The following is a 21,429-nucleotide window of genomic DNA, read 5'->3' on the forward strand; positions in this document are numbered from 1 at the left end:
TATTGGCGGCGCATGAGATAGTGAGACATAATGCAAAGCTGTAAAGCCATTTTTGGACACAACATTTGGGTTTGCATTAACATAAAGAAGCCAGATGAAAATATCCCACTTGCAATTTGCAACAGCAGCTATAAGTGGGGTTATAGAATCCTTAATTTCCACGTAAGTGAGGAGATTATTAATGTCACTAATTTTCAGCAATTTTTCGAGGTTCCTGAGGTCATCATCAAGTACACACTTTATTATGGGGTGTGTTTCTGTTTCTAATTCAGTCTGCTTCATTAAATCCATGATGTCTTTTTAAGATGACCTGTGGGCAGAAAAAAATATTATTACAACATGTGATGTCAATTTAAACACTGGACTAGCAGGCAAAGGGCTATTGTTAGATTACTATTTGATTTTGATCTTAATTGTTTGTAATTTGCTTACAGCACCAGGACCTGAAATAAAAATGTAACTGACAACAAAGTATTCTACATTTTTCAGTGTTTTAAGGAGCTTTATCAAAATGTCTTTTCTTTCCAAACTTTAGACGTTTAAACACTCAACATAACAAGATTTGCACATTGGCTATAATTGTACACATGTAAGGTCATACACTTTAGGTCTACTGTTTATACAGACTTATTTCTAGTCTATGCATGCAGACTGCACATTGCCCTCACTGATCAGACTTTGAACTTTCTCATTCAGCAAAGTCGCCTGAATGTGGACGTAAACAGACATTAACAGTGTGACTTTACACACATCCAGTGACACAATGTGAATCATGCACTGGCATCATTGACTGTGAATACACCAAGTATCAATCTCTGAGGATGTTTATAAAACCACTTATAACAGTCAAAAAATACATCAAAACACATTAATAAGTGACCCACAGTACTTAAAATTCAATGGACTCAGATACAACTGAAAACAGTCACAGTCAACACTTGACAGGTGTTACTTGCATGATGACACTGATCAAAGCCCTATTCAGATGTCAAAATGGCTGCTACAAAAGGGTTATAGGTGAATCACAGCAATCAAAGTCCAAGTAGTGCTGGCCTTTTTGCCCCTACAGGCTTCATCCTTAGTCTTAACTTTTATTATTTATTTATTTGTGCTGTGTCAAATTGTTACTTAACTTAGGCCCTTGAGTCCATCTGTGAAAGAGGATAAATGCTATGAAACATTTATAAAAGGAAACAGGACCTTACCCTAGTCGTGAACTAGAAGTATTAATATTGATAAATATGTCTATAAGTTCGAAAAACACAGAGAAATCAACTTACAGTGCCGAGCTGGTCTCTCCTGCACTATCTTTGGCAACTTTGTTTCCTGACTCTGCTTCCTCCTCTACCCATTTCCGTGAAAATGATACTCTTGCATGATTGAGACAGGCAGATCCCACCCACACACATGCACGTCACTGAGGGTGTGCTTGGTGTTCCTTGTGGGCTGTCATATAACAACAAGGAAGGCGGGAATTAAACAACACAGCCAGACAAAAGCATGTACATCTCTCTCAAGGGCCTGTTTTCACCAAAACAATGAAATGATACAAAATCCTAATGATAAGTTAATCCTCAAAACACACTTCACAGTCATGTTATTTTCATATACAATTGATTAAATTCACATAACCTCTGTATTGAGACGAACATTCAGTATGCTTACAACATGGGTCTGGGGACGAAGGAGTTCTTTATTTGTCACAATCTGCAGTCTCACCAGTAGATGTCACAAATTCTTGCAAGACTTTTAGGAGGATTTACTGTGCAATTGATTATATTAGCTCAATGGTGTACAATGGTTTTAAACTAAACATTGTTTGGTTTCTGTAGCCTTGGAATAAACGTTAGTAGGTATTTATATTAGACAGATATATTTTTTTATGTCATAATTTTAGTGGTTATTTTTTATCAGATAGATAAATGTTATTTCATCTTTAGTTTTAGTAGGTATTCTTATAAAGTAAAATGCACATTTAAATGTTATCTTTCATTTTAGTTGTTATTTTTATGAAATATAATACACGTTTTTATGTTGTCTTTCGTTTTTAGTTGTTATTCTTCTAAAATAAAACACATATTTACACGGTTAAGTGTACATTTACTGTGGAGCTAAAACACAACCTCAGGCTGGCATTAACCAGCCCACCGGACATACTTTAGCACCACTTCCCTTCCATCGGACTTTCAGAATAAGAAGAGCCATTCCTTCTGCACCTGCCCACAAAAACTCTGTCTTTACCTTTAAAACAGTGCGCGTTTGACTTGTACCGAGCCGCGTGAGAGGCGTCCTCGTTGTGGCAGAATCCAGCATTATGAAGAGTCCGCGCTCTCTATGAGTCAGTAAAGCCATTGCTAGTGTCCTTGTGTTCTGTTCAAGTAGAAACGGAAGCGAAATGCATGACTTCCAACTCCGCCCACTCCAATACAAAAGCTATGCCTACATTCAGTACGTCACTGTGCTGTGTTCATGACAACTCGGAATTTTGGAAGCTTGCTTCATTTGTAACACTATTTTGTATTTTTGTTTGGACTGTTAGCTTATGGTTTGAATATATACTAGTTTCACTGCAGAGGTTGTTTGTTTGTTTGGGTCTTCATAGTGTGTTGTAATAATTACACTGGGTCTTAAGTTTTGGTGGTGATTTTGGGGCTTTGCTTGTTTAGGTTATATGTTTTTGCGAGGTTCCTTGTAACCTCTTTGTACAGTTGACAAATCAATGGTGTGAATTTTTCACATACAAAGCCACTGACTCAAGTAGACACATTGCGTGTTTTAGCATGATTTGCTCAATTGAACAATTTCAAATTGGATGGAAACTGCCTCATACAGTGACGCAAATAAAACAATCTGCGAGTGTTGAGATTATCCGAGTGATGACTGCGACATCAGGTCTGTATCTGGCAACCAGCCAGTTGGTTCATGATGGAGGAAAAGCTTATCATTTCTGTGTGTCCACACCTGGAGCTGTATGACACTAAAAGTTTGATCTCCAGAGACCTTTTCATAAAAAAAAAAAAAAAAAAGCCTAGATGAAGCGAAAATGTGCATTTAGTGTGACCGCAGCATTATAGGCCCCGACCTCACTGGCACTGAAATGTCTGTGCCAGAACTAACTTGTTTCTTGAGAAAAATAACACATTTCTCTGTTGTTGCAGAGTATTTACAGGCAGTATGAACAGCAGTGTTGACATGTTAATGTCCATGGTTTGTGGGAGGAACCTGTTGTCACTTCTGCTCTGAACATTTCCTTCAAGGGACCCCACTCTTAATGCCATCTCTGGCTTTTATTAAATTATGAACACATCTAAAGAAATGAGGAAATAGTAACACTAGGTCAACTCTGTGTATGTTTACATTATCTGTGGTGCCCAAACTTTGGATCATGAGCTCATGAAAGTCAGCAACACCTTGTCCAATGGCCCTTTTTTTATATTTTATTTTAACCTTTAGAAACTTGAAAAGATGAAATAATCCCAGAACTGACATAATTAGGAGGATTTTCTATCTTTATTTTAGTAATGTTTTTTTGCAAGAAAAGAGCAAAATATAGCAAAAACGTAGTGTGATGTAAGTCATTTTATTACTTCTACAAATTCAGCCTGTTGTATGGAAAGTCTTTCGTGCCCCAAGAATGAAAAGTCGCAATTCACTGTCAGTATCACTGTAATTGTATAATAAATTACTTTTGGAGAAACTTACTAGTGCTCCTGGAGTGTTTGAATGAAATAATTAATCCAAAAAATATGTTCTCAGAGTAGGCCTACCTACCTAGGGCTGGGAAATATATCGACATGATATCTATATAGTGAAAAATGTAACCTTTGTTTTCTTTCAGACTGCTGTAGAAATCTGACAGAACAAGATGGCGGCCTCCAAAAACAAGGCCCTTGCCCATATTTAATTGAACCAATTTTATTTCGAAGCGATCATACTTATGGTTAGTATATAGTATGTTACATATCTGCAAAGTGACCTTTCCTAAACATTACACACTGGACCTTGAAGTGAATGGTATTGCTAAATGATAAGAACAATAACAGAATATTATGCAGGCTTTATAACATGCAGATTCTTTTGTACGATTATGTTTAATGCATATTCAATGTTATTCTCAAAATAGAGGTCATGTGAATTTAATCAGTTATGTATGAAAATAAATGTGTAGAAACGTGACTGTGAGGTGTGGTTTTTATCATTAAGTTATTGATCATCAGGACTGTGAAAAAGCATAATTTATTTGTTCTAAAGAAGGCACTTTTATGCTTATGTCTGACTGTGTTGTTTATTTCCTGCTTTCCTCCCAGGATGAATGGTCGTAATTGGTGTCATGTCACGATACTCCTGACATGATACGTCCTAGAAAAGAATAATTTTCCTGTAAATGGGAGGAGCAAGAAACTAGAGAGAAGTTTTGATAGTACACCAGAGACACTTATTTTAGCATTGTAAGTTGATTTCTCTATATTTCTCTAACTTACAGCCATATTCATCATAATTAATGTCACCCTTGTGTTGCAGATTTTTTTGCGATCAGGGCTTTGGAGAACAGTAAAGAAGTCCCTGCAGTCTGTGATCAGTTAAGTTGATTGGACTTATTTTATTTATTATTCTACGTGTAAGTGTGCACAAAATTATAAAATACAATACAATGCAGTCTTCCAAGAGGAGTGAGAGTGAAGCTGCCATCATAGTCAGCCATACAGTTCATCAGGCTTTCATATCATTAATAAGCTTTTCATTTAGTAACCTCATTAAAATATAAGAACAATTTACATTTATTAAAAGGGTTTATTTTGGGTACATAAATAAGAAAGCTTAAAACAAGACTTTTAAGAAGGTTATTTGTTTATATTGTGTAGCGGAACCAATGGGGGCGGGGCTTTGTGACGCTGCGCACACTGCTGCAGCATGAGACAGATTCCCTCGCAGGAGACAAGAGAAACAGGAGGATAAGTTTTGTGTGTATAAGTTGCTGTAAAGACGAGAACAAAGTGAAGACACGTTCAGGTCTTTTCTAATTCCTTTCGTGGTACACGGCTAATGAGGTAAATGTGTTTATATGTCAGTTTCATTCTTAATTGATGTTAATAGACTTGTTAATGTGCTTGGTCACGTGATCGGGGTGTGCCCGCTCGTTGTTGAATGCTGTTTTCTTTGTCAGCGAGGTGAGTGTGTGGTGAATGCCATTTGGTGCAGCAGAGGACGCTCCCTAGCTGCTCCATACTGAACCAGCTCCAGTTAACTGGCTTCATATATGAGCTGTTGAACATCCAACAGGAACTCTCCTGTGTTATGTTTAGCCGGAGACGATAGTTAATTGAGTGAGTAAGCTAGCATGCTATCCTGTTAGGCCGATAGCATCCGGCTCTGTAACGGCTGTATGTGACGGATTTACCCACCTGTGGGAAACTAAATGTGGAATGTAATCCATTTTTTCTTAATTAAAATAATGATCTCAGGGTTAGGGTTAGGCGATAGGCGGGGTTAACACTCGACAGTTCACCAGTCCATCGCAGGGCCACACATAGAGACAAACAACCATTCACTCTCACATTCACACCTATGGTCAATTTAGAGTGACCAATTAACCTCATCCGGGATTTGAGTTAAGTTCAATATATATCTAATTCCCTTTGTTAGTCAGGATTAAATATGAAATATTTTGAACTGGTTAAACTAAAATTAAACTGGAATTATGGATGTTCATTGTTCAGTTGTAGACATCTGCGATTAAACGGTGACTATCCATAATTCCAGTAATATCAACAATTCCCTGTAATTATATATCTATACAGTATATACTGTATACATGTGTGTATATATATATATATACACACATATATACATGTATACAGTATATACTGTGCAAAAATAAAACAAACACCACTTTGCGATTACAGTACTTCTGAGCATTGAAGCAACTTAAAACAGCAGGTATACTATTTTATTAAAAAACAATACAGAGGAAAATAAGAGAACAAAAGAAATAAAGAGGAAGTACATAGGTTATAAATATAGATCATGACCCCTTCACAATTTCCCTTCTTTAATGTGAATGTTTTCTTTTAAACTGAATGTCTTTGATTTGTAAGACATTAGATGGTGTCAGCACTTCTTTTCTTTTTTACACATTTCTGACATTTGATCATTCAAATGTAATTTTCTGATATAAAATGTACTTACGTTTTATTAGTCAAAAGTATTAAAAAATAATTGGGCAATGGTCGCTCAATGGCAGGGCGTGCTGTTTTTCAAATGGAAGGCTGTGGGTTCAATTCCTGGCTCTGCTACTCTATATGTGTCCATGAGCAAGACATTTAACCCCATGTTGCAGCGTGTGAACGGGTATGAAAGATGTGTGATTGGATGAACGACAAAACTATAGTTAAAGCAATTCAAGACGAGAATATAGAAATATATAAAACTATACAGTGTTTATATAAAATTTAACACAAATAAACACAAACATCTAATAATCATGTTTATAAATTCATAAAAACTTACAGTATTTAAGGACAATATAAAAAGCATAATTTATTTTTATTTTTTTAAAGCTAAAGTAAGTATCATAACTGGTTTCATCCACAGGTTATTAAAAATAATCTCATGTTTCATGAGTAAGAAGAGAAACTATTTTTTCATACATGACAGATTACCCTTGGCAATCTCTTCATTATTTTAAACTCTCAGAACAGATACAGGCACATATCCTTCCATTTTTAGGTTTCTCTGGAACATAGGCAGTTTCCCTCTGTGCTGCAGCATGAGACGGGACCTGTATGCACAGTAGCTGAAGTGTCAACCAGCCAATATCAGTGGCTGCTCTAGGTCTTTGACCACTCAGTACTCCGGAATAGTTTCCATACAGTGTAATCTGTCCACATATCAATAGTAAGGTTAAATGGTAAAGTTCTGATATACAACTGTCTATCATAGGTGTTACTTTCTAGCAACAATTTACATTTACTCTGGTGCATCTGTGACAATGGTGGCGTTAGCCGTTGTCTATGTAAAACTGGGCTGACATTCTTGAACAGTGACACTGATATCTTCATGGTTTGCGAGTGGCATTGCATCTTGGGTGGCGCCTCGTGTCACATCTGCTGTGAACATTTCCTTCAAGAGACTCCACTCCAAATGCCATCCTTGGCTTTTGGTTAATTTAAAAATACATCCAAAGAGATGAGGAAAGATTCTCAGTGGGTCGACTTTGTCTATGTGGTGGGGACTGCAGGAAGAGAAATGACATAATATTACTGAGTCAGCTGTGCACAGTACGTACAGTTTATTTGCATAATGATCCGTGTCTGAAAAGATATAATCCTGGAACAGACATAACTATACAGATTTTATTTAAAATTTGAAAATGTTTCAAAGCAAGAAAAATAGAAGAACTAGAAGTACTAAAGTCTAAACTAAAGCCTTTTTTTGTTGCAGAGAAACTTACTAGTGCTCCCGGAGTATTCGAATGAAACGAACTAATCCAAATATGTTGTCAGGGTAGGGCCTCTTCTTGTCATCCACTTCCTCGACCAAGTCTTGTGGAAACTACGCAAACACACAGTATTCACAAGTGTACTAACTTGTTAACAAAGTATCACAAAACAGTGGATTTCTGAATAATGAAATGCAGGATCACCTTTTCTCTCCACTGATTGTAGGATACACCCACAGCCCATTCTTCAACTAAGGAAACCAATTCCTGGTTCGTTTCACGAACTGCCACCTCGTTCCTGTTTCCAACCCTTCTCAAGTATTCCACTTTCCTGAAAAATATAAACGTAACTTAACAAAATACCAAAAATACCAAAATGCTATCTGAAAGTAATACAGAGGAAAATAAGAGAATGAAAGAAATTAGTGACAAATATAATGCACTACTGTACATTAAAACAACCTGAGATAACAGCATGTATTGTTAAAGCAATGTCATCTTTAAGGTAACTTTTGTCTAACTATTTGCAGATTGCTGCGGCTCATTTTGCCATCCCTCCTATGTCACTCTAACCATGACAGAGGAAATGCACTCACTGATAAACACCACGACCTTGTGTGAACCGCCACTTGTGGAAGTCTCACTCCTGATTTGATAAAGTATTGTAGGAGACTTGAAAAGTTTCCCAATCTCATACTCATCTCATTTGAGATTGAGTAGGAGCCGGGAAAGGGTGTAGTCACCTCCCACTTTCAAGACACATGACCAACGGACATAGATGAAAATGCCTCTGTGTGCAATTGGATAAACCTACAAGTAATCAGACCAATGAACTGGAACTACAGACTTTAGCCCAGGAACACTCAAAAAAAAGAGCTAAATCGAAAGACAGTTACTCTACGGTGGCCACCATGTTGGATGTATACAAAAGCTGCTAGACATGGCTCCTCATCTGGAGCACGCTACCGGTTTATGATTGGTTCCCTTTTTTTTTTAAATTGCCAGATGTGTCTGCAGAGTGAAATTAAATTGCTGGCAGAATCTTGGCTAGGTTAGAGAGACCCACGTTGCTTTTTAGATCAGTGATGGCTGTGGAAATATAAAGGTATTTAATATGTTAATATGTATTTTAACTGACCTGACTCCACCATGAACACTGGTCTAGCTTAAAAACATAAACATCATGCAATTGACCACAAAAAAAGACACTCTACTTTGTGTTGGTCCAGAAGAAGGGGTGATTCAAGCATTCTTCCACTTTAGGTCTTTTCTCTGGCTCTTTATTGATCATCCACTCGATGAGATCCTTTGCAACCACATCTTGAACATGGTCCAACTTGTAGTTCCCTTTATGAATGTTGTACACTCGCTCATAGGTTACCCCAAATGGATGGTGTCCTCCGGAGAGGATGTAGTAAATCAGCATCCCTGCAACCTTTAAAGTTTGAATGACAGTTTAATTTCAAGATGATTTCTCTCAAAGAAATTCATAAAGCCTGCCCCACACTAGAGGATTATTGGCCAGACTTCTGTCCCGATTTGGTCCTTCCCACAATCGTGGGTGTTTTCCGATTTTAGGCTGATTGGAACAGATTATCTGACCAAATTATCTTGTTATCAAATTAACAAATGCGATTTTGACATCATTGACATGAGATTAGTAAGTATTAAGGAAGTTTGATATTTACGACTGAACAACGATTGAGGGGCATGAGCAGAACCCCCAAAATAATGAAAATGAGCTGACACCATGAGTCCTCACCATGACTTCATCCAGTTTTTTGCATTTCTCAGCAAAAATCATCGCACACATAACAGCTATTAACAGACAACGCTGAATCATGAGAAAGCAAAGTTTTGTCTGCGTTCTTCCACATTTTTAAAATCAAGACAAAATCCTCTCATGTGAGGCAGGCTGAAGACGGACAATCTTACCTGTATATCAGTGCTCCACTTGTATCGTACATCATCTTCATCCTTTAAAGTCTCCGTGGCCATCCAGCCTTCTGTTCCTGCACTACGTGTGTGGTAAGTTGTTTGGCCCTTGGGTAAACGTCGACTAATGCCAAAGTCAGCTAATCTTGCCCTTCCATTCACATCTGTGAGACAAAATGGTGTCAAATGAGTGAGTGAAAAACATTTATTCAAATATTGAGTGATTCAAATACCATATTTCTCAATTTTCTTACCTATTAAAACATTTTGTGGTTTGAGATCTCGGTGGAGAATTTGAGGCCTTTGACAATGAAGAGCTCTTAAACTGTCAAGAATGTCATACACAAGTTGCTTTTTATCCACATCATTATCTTTGATATATTCTTCCAGGGTGTATTCACAAAGTTGAAGACAAAGATATCCAAATGTGTTGTCCTCTGCAAAGTCGATATATCGTACAACAGGGCAGTCATACAGCTTTGGAAGTCGCAAAAGTGATTTCTCATTCATCAGCACTTGATAGTTGGTTCTCGACATTCTCTTAATTGCCACTTCAGTGCCATCACTTTTCAGCCCCAAGAAAACTTCAGTGCCATCACTTCCCTTGGCTATGCGAAATTCTGCATCATTCATGTACATAATGCTCTCAATTCTGGTCACTTTGGTTTCATCAGGGTTTGCAAGCTTCTCTAACTTCTCCCTCCACCTCTTGCTAAAGTGTGGTGGTTCTTGTGTTCCCACTGGTTTACAAGGAACTGCTGCTGGATCAGTTGAAGGACCACAAACTTCAACATATTGGTTGTTGTGCTGGTCTTTCTCCTTCTTCTTCTTCTTCTTTTTCTTCTTCTTCCTGGATTCGGGTACAGCGGCACCATCCTCACTCTCTTCATTCAGTTTGCTCAAATAGTTTTTTAAACATCTGAGAGCCTCTTTCAGCTTATCGTTCATGTTCATATCTGCTGATGTTAGGATGTCTTCGGGCACTGATGTGATCCCCACTGATGTAAAGATGCTTACAGCTTGTTCAACAGAAAGCAAGTTAGCAACTATGCCATAGGTGTAGATGCGGACATCAGTGGAGTATTGATCCTTCACAAAAGGAACAACTGTGTTGCACAACTTCTCAATAAAGTTGGGATGCCATTCATTTGTGACTTGTGTTTTCTGTGTGATCAAATATATGATTTGCTGAATGTCTACTACTGGATTCAAATTCAGTCCATTTTTGGGCTTGAGTTGATCCAGTAGTTGGGGAATAATCACGAGTGCTTGCTCAGTTGATATCTCCTCCATTGTGCAGAAGACTGCAAGTAAGCATTTTATGGGTACATATAGATATACTTCGGGAATGTTTGGAAGGCGACTCACTGCCCCTTTGATGTAGGAGTTGAACATTTCAGGTTTCTTCACCCAGTTGATGCTGAGCTGTTGGTATTTTTCTGTATATTTACCAGTTACACAACAAAGCAGTTCAATTATGGTCAAATGAGTCTGAGGATCCTCATACAACATGTAACTGCCAAAAGTTTCAAACACTTCTTTAGGCGTTTTCATTTGCAAAGCAATTTTCAGTTCCACAATTTTTCTTAGTTTTGAACATAGTTCATCTCCACTGGATGCCAATCTGTTCATCACCTGAACCAATTTTCCATTAGAATGAATGAGTTCAGGATAATTGACAGGAAACACATCTACCAGTGCACCAGCAGAGAGGAGCTCTTTCACAATGTCCTCTCTGTCATGCATGATAGCAATTTGAAGTGGTGAGAGTTTGACTTTCTGGCCAAATGCATTCTGTATCACTACATTTGGATCAGCTTTAGCTTCAATTAGTTTGCGGACAAATTTTGGCGGCGCTTGAGATTGTGAGACATAATGCAAAGCTGTAAAGCCATTTTTGGACACAACATTTGGGTTTGCATCAACATTAAGAAGCCAGATGAAAATGTCCCACTTGCAACTTGCAACAGCAGCTATAAGTGGGGTTATAGAATCGTTACTTTCCACGCATGTGAGGAGATTATTAATGTCACTAATTTTCAGCAATTTTTTGAGGTTCTTGAAGTCATCATCAATTACACACTTTATTATGGGGTGTGTTTCTGTTACTAATAATTGCTTCTGATTCATAAAAGCCATGAAGTCTTTTTAAGATGACCTGTGGGCAGACAAGAAAATAAATTGTTAGAATATGTGATGTCAATTTAAACACTGGACTAGCAGCCAAAGGGCTATTGTTAGATTATTATTTGATTTTGATCTTAATTGTTTGTAATCTTTTTACAGCACCAGAAACTGAATTAAAAATGTAACTGACAACAAAGTATTCTACAGGTTTCAGTGTTTTAAGAAGCTTTGTCAAAATTTCTTTTCTCTCCAAACTTTAGAAGTTCAAACACTCAACATAACAAGATTTGTACATTAGCTAAAATTGTACACACGTAAGGTCATACACTTTAAGTCTACTGTTTATACAGACTTATTTCTTGTCTATGCATGCAGACTGCACATTGCCCTCACTGATCAGACTTTGAACTTTCTCATTCAGCAAAGTTGCCTGAATGTGGATGTAAACAGACATTAACAGTGTGACTTTACACACATCCAGTGACAGAATGTGAATCATGCACTGGCATCATTGACTGTGAATACACCAAATATCAATCTCTGAGGATGTTTATAAAACCACTTATAACAGTCAAAAAATAAATCAAAACACATTAATAAGTGACCCACAGTGCTTAAAATTCAATGGCCTCAGATACAACTGAAAACAGTCACAGTCAACACTTGACAGGTTGTTACTTCTTAAATGCATGATGACGCTGATCAGTTCATTGAAAGCCCTATTCAGATGGGATTAGTTTGACATGGAGATGTGTATGTGCTGAATGTGCCATGTCAGTAGTCATTACCGGACGATGTCAGGTAAGATTAGAGCAACTTTTTCGTTGGGTAAAAAGGTCTGGAAAGATTACGACAGGTAATACTAATCCCATGCGAATAGACAAGCAGTAAATGTGTGCGTAAATGTTCTGTCATGTCCTATTTAAAGTAGTCTTATTTATTATTTACTATAAGTAGTAGTATTTAAAATAAGTCGTTTTCTGCGGAGGCATGGAGGCACATGAAGAAGCCATCAGTTTCGCACTAACTGGTCTGACAAGTCTGTGGCAAACCATGGGTGTTGGCATAAGGCGAACAACATTCCAAACCAAAAATGGTGGCAGTGCCTAAATCAATTAGATTAGATTTCTTATCCTGTGCGAATTGGCCAATACAGATGTCCTGTGGTACCCAGGTAAAACTAATCCCGTGCGAATAGCGCTTTAGTCAGCATGGTGTGACCTTGAGGCAGAATACACCCTGAAACTGATCATGCTAAATGGACATCAGCCATCATTCATTTGATTATTTACACGTATGACTTTTTATGTGACCTGTCAAAATGGCTGCTACGAAAGGGTTTCAGGTGAACCACGGCAAATTAAATCCAAGTAGTGCTGGCATTTTTGCCCCTACAGACTTCATCCCTTACGTTATCTTTTATTATTTATTTATTTATTTATTTATTTATTTATTTATTTATTTATTTATTTGTTCATGCTGTGTCAAATTGTTACTTAGAGTGCATCTGTGAAAGAGGACAAATGCTGTGAAAAATTCATAAAGGAAACAGGATCTTAAGGTTGACTAAGACCGGGTGCTAGTCGAGAACTAGAAGTATTAATATTAATAAATATGTCTATAAGTTTGAAAATACAGAGAAATCAACTTACAGTGCTGAGCTGGTCTCTCCCGCACTATCTTTGACAGCTTTTGTTTCCTGACTCTGTTTCTTCCTCCACCCATTTCCGTGAAAACGATACTCTTGCATGATTGGGACAGGCAGATCCCACCCACACACATGCACGTCACTGAGGGTGTGGCTAATGCTTGGTGTTCCTTGTGGGCTGTCATATAACAACAAGGAAGGCGGGAATTAAACAACACAGCCAGAAAAAAGCATGTACATCTCCTCTCTCCAGGGCCTGTTTTCACCAAAACAATGAAATGATACAGTTTCCAATGATACCAATGATAAGTTAATCCTAAAAACTCACTTCACAGTCATGTTATTTTCATATATAATTGATTAAATTCACATAACCTCTGTATTGAGTCTAACATTCAGTATGCTTACAACATGGGTCTGGGGACAAAGGAGTTCATTATTTCTCACAATCTGCAGTCTCACCAGTAGATGTCACAAATTCTTGCAAGACTTTTAGGAGGATTTGCTGTGCAATTGATTTTACTAGCTCAATGGTGTACAATGGTTTTAGACTAAACATTGTTTGGTTTCTGCAGCCTTGGAATACATTTTAGTAGTTATTTTCTATCAAATAGATACATGTTGTTATGTCATCTTTGATTTTAATTGTTATTTTTGTCAAATGAAGTACACATTTTATGTTATCTTTCATTCAGTAGTCATTTTGTATCAGAAAGTTTTGGTGGTGATTTTGGGGGTTTGCTTGTTTTTGCGAGGTTCCTTGTATCCTCTTTGTACAGTTGACAAATCTAGTAAAATATAACTATGAAATAAATACTACTCACATCCCTGAGGTAATGGTGTGAATTTTTCACAAGCCAAGTTCACATACAAAGTCAATGCACAGTCAGGGCATCATTTGCTGAAAAATGGCAACTTTAATGGAAACTGCCTCATACAGTGACGCAAAAAAAAAAGATTATCCGACTGATGATGGTGACATCATGTCCATATCGAGACCTTTTTATAAAAAAGGAAAAAGTTTGGACTAGAGTCAACCAAAATATACCGACTTCTGGCTCAAAAAGTGCACAAAAGTCAAAAAGATAGCGGGGCGAAGCGAAAATTTGCATTCAGTGTGACCACAGCATTATAGGCCCCGACCTCACTGGTCAGATCATTAAAAAACTGTGCTGAGAGTCTTAAGGCCTGTACACACACCACAAGAAAATTTTTTCTCTCTGCCAGGGCTGCGAGAAAAGAATGACATCATTATTTTCTTGCAGCACTTGTTTGGGAGTTTTTGCAGCTTGATCTTGACACATCATCTGGGCAGAACTTTTTTCTTGTGTGGTGTCTGACAACTACTGTGCGACTGTGATTTCAAGTGGGCGTGGTTAATGTGGAAATATCATTCCCCAGGAGTTCTGCACTTGAGTTTATTGTGAAGTATGAAATGTCCTGGCCAGAGCTAACTTTGTTACTGTTTATGCCACCTTGAGTATGTACAGGCCTTTAAACAGCAGCGGTGACATGTATATCTCCATGGTTTGTGAGTGGAGCCTCTTGTCAACATTTCCTTCAAGGGACCCCATTCTTAATGCCATCCCTGGTTTTTGGTAAATTCGAAACACATCCAAATGATGGTGAAACTAGATCAACGGGGGGGGGGGGGGTGTTCCAATCAGAGCCTCGTGCGACCCAATACATTTGATAATGAAGGAGCTGAGAGCAAATTATTCCAGAGGGAGTGTGTCTTCCTGATTCTAAGGACATATGTTTAAGGTCATTAGACAGATGATTTTATCATAAGGGCTGATCTTCAGAATTGGAAGTAGCATCAGACTGTGTACCTGCTTTTGTCATGTTGTCTCCGTTCTCCTTGGCCATGCATATTTAAATAAATCCAATCAACTTAACTCACCACAGACACCAGGGACGTCTTTACTGTTCTCCAAAGCCTCAATTGCAAAAATCTGCAACACATAGACACAAGGATGACATTAACTATGATGCATATGGCTGTAAGTTAGAGATATTTAGAGAAATTAACTTACATTTCCGAAACAGTGTCTCTGGTGTACGACCAAAACTTCTCTCTAGTTTCTTGCTCCTCCCATTTACAGGAAAATTCCTGTCTATCATGACAGGAGTATCGTGACATGACACCAATCACAACCATTCATCCTGGGAGGAAAGTAGGTAACAAACAACACAATCAGACAGAAGCAGAAAAGTGTCCTCATGATCGATAACTTAATGATAAAAACCACATCTCACAGTCATGTTTCTACACATTTATTTTCATATACAACTGATTAAATACACATAACCTCTGTATTGAGACGAACATTCAGTATGCTTACAACATGGGTCTGGGGACGAAGGAGTTCTTTATTTGTCACAATCTGCAGTCTCACCAGTAGATGTCACAAATTCTTGCAAGACTTTTTGGAGGATTTGTTGTGCAATTGATTATACTCTCAATGGTGTACAATGGTTTTAGACTAAACATTGTTTGGTTTCTGTAGCCTTGGAATACATGTTAGTAGTTATTTATATTAGACAGATATGTTTTCATGTCATTGTTACGACCCGGCCCGTTATGGAGAGCAGTAACAGGAGATTGGGAATCAGAAATGAGGTGGAATGGGACAACTGGACTGGTTTTAGGGTAAAGTCAGGCATTTAATTAACTAAGGAGGGTGCACATGCACAAGAAAACACAACAGAAGGAGGCTGTACAGGTGCTGACAAATAACTAAAACACAAAGTAACATCAACCACTATTTTGTTCTTGAAAAAAAAAAGGAACACCAAATAACTAAAGGAGGTCAGCACCCATAAGCTTTACAAACACAAAACAGCACAAAACAAACAAGCAGCTATCCTGCAAAAGAAACTCAACAAAAGAAGGAGAGACCATCAAGGTACTCTGTGAACTGGTTAAACGTACAAAGATTTAACACACTGGCTAAAACAACTCATATAGTTTCCAGCCAGGCAAACTAAACAAACACTCAATTTCAATATGCTTTAACCCAACAGTATGTAACCACCAGCAAGGCGAACTGATCACTGTCTCACAGCCCCCATGAACTGAGGGCACACAAGCTATTTATGTTGCAGCTGGAGTTGATTGCAGAGTCTCGATTGGTAGATTCAGTAGACCCACAGCCACACCAATCACAGACGCAGGTGGACAGGATGCAGGAAGTACACCGCCGCTGCTTCAGCCGGACCAATCCTCATCAGGGAATCGCACAGCTTGCTTTGCATGCCTGGCAGAATCACTCATGGGAACACACAATGAACATATACTAATCGGCAGCCAGCAGCGGCCGTAACACATCATTTTAGTGGTTATTTGTTATCAGATAGATACATGTTATTTCATCTTTAGTTTTAGTAGGTATTCTTATAAAATAAAATGCACATTTAAATGTTATCTTTCATTTTAGTTATTATATTTATGAAATATAATACACGTTTTTATGTTGTCTTTCGTTTTTAGTTGTTATTCTTCTAAAATAAAACACATATTTACATGGTTAAGTGTACTTTTACTGTGGAGCTAAAACACAACCTAAGGCTGGCATTAACCAGCCCACCGGACATACTTAAGCACCACTTCTCTTCCATCGGACTTTCAGAATAAGAAGAGCCATTCCTTCTGCACCTGCCCACAAAAACTCTGTCTCTACCTTCAAAACAGTGCGCGTTTGACTTGTACCGAGCCGCGTGAGAGGCGTCCTCGTTGTGGAAGAATCCAGCATTGAGAAGAGTCCGCGCTCTCTATGAGTCAGTAAAGCCATTGCTTGTGTCCTTGTGTTCTGTTCAAGTAGAAACGGAAGCTTCATGCATGACTTCCATCTCCGCCCACCTTTAACCCCGCCCACCTCCAACACAAAAGCTCTGCCCTGTTCATGACAACTCGGAATTTGGGTAGCTGGCTTCTTTTATAACACTATTTTGTATTTTTGTTTGGACTGTTAGCTTATGGTTTGAACATATACTAGTTTCACTGCAGAGGTTGTTTGTTTGTTTGGGTCTTCATAGTGTGTTGTAATAATTACACTGTGTCTAAATCTTTGGTGGGGATTTTGGGGTTTTGCTTGTTTAGGTTATATGTTCTTGCGAGGTTCCTTGTAACCTCTTTGTACAGTTGACAAGTCCAATAAAATATAACAATGAAATAAATACTACTCACATCCCTGAGGTAATGGTGTGGAAGCCAGTTTTACATACAAAGTCAATGCACTGACTCAAGTAGACACATTGCGTGTTTTAGCATGATTTGCTCAATTGAACAATTTCAACTTTGATGGAAACTGCCTCATACAGTGACGCAAAAAAAAACAATCAGCAAGTGTTGAGATTATCCGAGTGATGACTGTGACATCAGGTCTGTATCTGGCAACCAGCCAGTTGGTTCATGATGGAGGAAAAGCTTATCATTTCTGTGTGTCCACACCTGGAGCTGTATGACACTAAAAGTTTGATCTCCAGAGAAAAAAAAAAGCCAAGACAAGCACAAAAGTGATTCTGTGGCAAGAATGTCGCAGATAGCGGGGCAAAGCGAACATTTGCGTTTAGTGTGACCGCAGCATTATAGGCCCCGACCTCACTGGCACTGAAATGTCTGTGCCAGAACTAACTTTGTTACTGTTTATGCCACCTTGAGAAAAATAACACATTTCACTGTTGTTGCAGAGTATTTACAGGCAGTATGAACAGCAGTGTTGACATGTTAATGTCCATGGTTTGTGGGAGGAACCTGTTGTCACTTCTGCTCTGAACATTTCCTTCAAGGGACCCCACTCTAAATGCCATCCCTGGCTTTTATTAAATTATGAACACATCTAAAGAAATGAGGAAACAGTAACAGTAGGTCAACTCTGTGTATTTGTTTACATTATCTGTGGTGCCCAAACTTTGGATCATGACCTCATGAAAGTCAACAACACCTTGTCCAATGGCCCTTGTCTTTCTTTTTATATATTTTATTTTTACCTTTAGAAACTTGAAAAGATGAAATAATCCCAGAACTGACATAATTATATAGTGAAAAATGTGACATGTAACCTTTGTTTTCTTTCAGACTGCTGTAGAAATCTGGCAGAACAAGATGGCGGCCTCCAAAAACAAGGCCCTTGCCCATATTTAATTGAACCAATTTTATTTTGAAGCGATCATACTTATGGTTAGTATATAGTATGTTCCTTTTCTGCAAAGTGACCTTTCCTAAACATTACACACTGGACCTTGAAGTGAATGGTATTGCTAAATGATAAGAACAATAACAGAATATTATGCAGGAATTTAATCAGTTGTGTATGAAAATAAATGTGTAGAAACATGACTGTGAGGTGTGGTTTTTATAATTAAGTTATTGATCATCAGGACTGTAAAAAAGCATAATTTATTTGTTCTGATGAAGACACTTTTATGCTTATGTCTGACTGTGTTGTTTATTTATTGTGATTGGTGTCATGTCACGATACTCCTGTCATGATACATCATAGAAAAGTATAATTTTCCTGTAAATGGGAGGAGCAAGAAACTAGAGAGAAGTTTTGATAGTACACCAGACACACTTATTTTAGCATTGTAAGTTGATTTCTCTATATTTCTCTAACTTACAGCCATATTCCGGGAACCATCACCTTACCGTGGTGGAGAGGTTTGAGTGTCCCTGTGATCCTGAGAGCTGTGTTGTCTGGAGCCTAGTGCTCCTGGTAGGGTCTCCCAAGGCAAATTGGTCTCAGGGGAGGGGCCTGACGAAGAATGGTTCATAGACCTCATGAAAAAACGACAGAGGAAGAGAGTGACCCTGCCCGGAGGAAGCCCGGGGCCCCCGCCTGGAGCCAGGCTCAGACGGAGGGCCCGTGAGCGAACGCCTGGTGGCCGAGTCTACCAAGGGGCCCGGCCGGGCACAGCCCGAACAAGTCCCGTGGCCTCTTCATCGTCCTCCTGTGGACCCACCACCTGCAGGGAGATCGACTGGGGTCGGGTGCGCTGCCATATGGGTGGCAGTGAAGGTCGGGGGTCTCGACGTACTGGACCTGGGCGGCAGAAGCTGGTTCTGGGGACGTGGAACGTCACCTCGCTGTGGGGGAAAGAGCCGGAGCTTGTGCGGGAGATGGAGTGCTACCAATTAGATTTGGTGGGGCTTACCTCCACGCACAGCCTTGGCTCTGGAACCACATTCCTGGATACGGGTTGGAAGTTATTCTTCTCTGGAGTTGCCCAGGGTGTAAGGCGCCGGGCGGGTGTGGGGATACTCACAAGCCCCCGGCTGAGCGCCGCTGTGTTGGAGTTTACCCTGGTGGACGAGAGGGTCGCCTCCCTGCGCCTTAGGGTTGCGGGGGGGAAAGCCCTGGCTGCTGTTTGTGCTTATGCACCGAACAGCAGCTCGGAGTATCCGGCCTTCTTGGAGGCCCTAGATGGAGTCGGGGGACTCCATAGTTCTGCTGGGAGATTTCAACACGCACGTGGGCAGCGATGAGGAAACCTGGAGAGGCGTGATTGGGAAGAACGGCCTACCTGATCTAAATCAGAGTGGTCGTTTGTTGTTGGATTTCTGTGCAAGTCATGGACTATCCATAACAAACACCATGGAGGTCACTGAGGTGGCTAAACAACTCCGCAGTGGCAAGGCCCCAGGGGTTGATGAGATCCGCCCAGAAATGCTGAAGGCTCTGGGTGTGGAGGGGCTGTCTTGGATGACACCAATCCTGTGATTTTCATGGACAAGATATCGAGGCATAGTCATGAGAGGGGTTGTGGTTTGGCGGGCTTGAGATCACGTCGCTGCTTTTTGCAGATGATGTGGTCCTCATGGCTTCGTCGGCCTGCGATCTTCAGCGCTCACTGGATCGGTTCGTGGCCGAGTGTGAAGCGGTCGGGATGAAGATCAGCACCTCTAAGTCTGAGGCCATGGCTCTTAGCAGGAAACCGGTGGATTGCCTTCTCCGGGTAGGGATTGACTCCTTGCCCCAGGTGAAGGAGTTCAAGTATCTCGGGGTCTTGTTCATGAGTGAGGGGACGAGGGAGCGGGAGATGGGCCGGAGAATCGGAGCGGCTAGTGCGGTACTGCATTTGCTTTACCGCACAGTTGTGACGAAAAGGGAGCTGAGCGGGAAGGCAAAGCTCTCGATCTACCGGTCAATCTTTGTTCCTATCCTCACCTATGGTCATGAAGGTCATGACCGAAAGAACGAGATTGCGGGTACAAGCGGCCGAAATGGGATTCCTCAGGAGGGTGGCTGGCTTTTCCCTTAGAGATAGGGTGAGAAGCTTGGTCATCCGGGGGGAGCTCGGAGTAGAACCGCTGCTCCTTCACGTTGAAAGGAGCCAGTTGAGGTGGTTCGGGCATCTGGTGAGGATGCCTCCTGGGCGCCTCCCAAGGGAGTTGTATCAGGCACGTCCAGCTGGGAGGAGGCCTCGGGGTAGACCTAGGACCAGGTGGAGAGATTACATCTCCACTCTGGCCTGGGAACGCCTCAGGATCCCTCAGTCGGAGCTGGTCAATGCGGCTCAGGAAAAGGAAGTTTGGGGTCCCTTGCTGAAACTGCTGCCCCCGCGACCCGGCCCCGGATAAGCGGAGGATGATGATGATGACAGCCATATTCATCATGTTCTTTGGAGAACAGTAAAGAAGTCCCTGCAGTCTGTGATCAGTTAAATTGATTGGACTTATTTCATTTATTATTCTACGTGTAAGTGTGCACAAAATTATAAAATACAATAAAATGCAGTCTTCCAAGAGGAGTGAGAGTGTAGCTGCCATCATAGTCAGCCATACAGTTCATCAGGCTTTCATATAATTAATACGCTTTTCATTTAGTAACCTCATTTAAATATAAGAACAATTTACATGTATTTAAAAGGGTTTATTTTGGGTACATGAATAAGAAAGCTTAAAACAAGACTTTTAAGAAGGTTATTTGTTTATATTGTGTAGTGGAACCAATGGGGGCGGGGCTTTGTGACGCTGCGCACACTGCTGCAGCATGAGACAGATTGCCTCGCAGGAGACAAGAGAAACAGGAGGATAAGTTTTGTGTATATAAGTTGCTGTAAAGACGAGAACAAAGTGAAGACACGTTCAGGTCCTTTCTAATTCCTCTCGTGGTACACGGCTAATGAGGTAAATGTGTTTATATGTCAGTTTCATTCTTAATTGATGTTAATAGAGGTGAATGCCATTTGGTGCTTCAGAGGACGCTCCCCTGCTGCTCCATACTGAACCAGCTCCAGTTAACTGGCTTCATATATGAGCTGTTGAACATCCAACAGG

The 21,429-nt window shown here is 39.8% G+C and overlaps 1 protein-coding gene across 2 annotated transcripts; it reads right to left on the reverse strand.

Annotated features, from left to right (window-relative positions):
- Positions 1-6,542: 6,542 nt before the first annotated feature.
- Positions 6,543-15,206, reverse strand: LOC131456215 (uncharacterized). Of its 2 annotated transcripts, XM_058624314.1 has the most exons (9): positions 15,185-15,206; positions 15,052-15,103; positions 13,153-13,326; positions 9,628-11,531; positions 9,374-9,537; positions 8,653-8,873; positions 7,643-7,769; positions 7,451-7,551; positions 6,543-7,231 (listed from the first exon to the last, which is right to left on the reverse strand). In XM_058624314.1, exons 4-9 carry the CDS (start codon positions 11,510-11,512, stop codon positions 7,009-7,011), a joined length of 2,721 nt encoding a protein of 906 aa, XP_058480297.1. In that variant the 5' UTR covers positions 11,513-11,531; positions 13,153-13,326; positions 15,052-15,103; positions 15,185-15,206; the 3' UTR covers positions 6,543-7,008. The 2 variants fall into 2 exon arrangements, with proteins under 2 accessions (XP_058480297.1, XP_058480298.1); XM_058624315.1 differs by lacking the exons at positions 15,052-15,103; positions 15,185-15,206 and having other exon boundaries at positions 13,153-13,414.
- Between the last annotated feature and the right edge of the window lie 6,223 nt (positions 15,207-21,429).

This window comes from Solea solea, chromosome 3 (assembly GCF_958295425.1).
Source record: "Solea solea chromosome 3, fSolSol10.1, whole genome shotgun sequence".
Classification (NCBI taxonomy): domain Eukaryota; kingdom Metazoa; phylum Chordata; class Actinopteri; order Pleuronectiformes; family Soleidae; genus Solea; species Solea solea.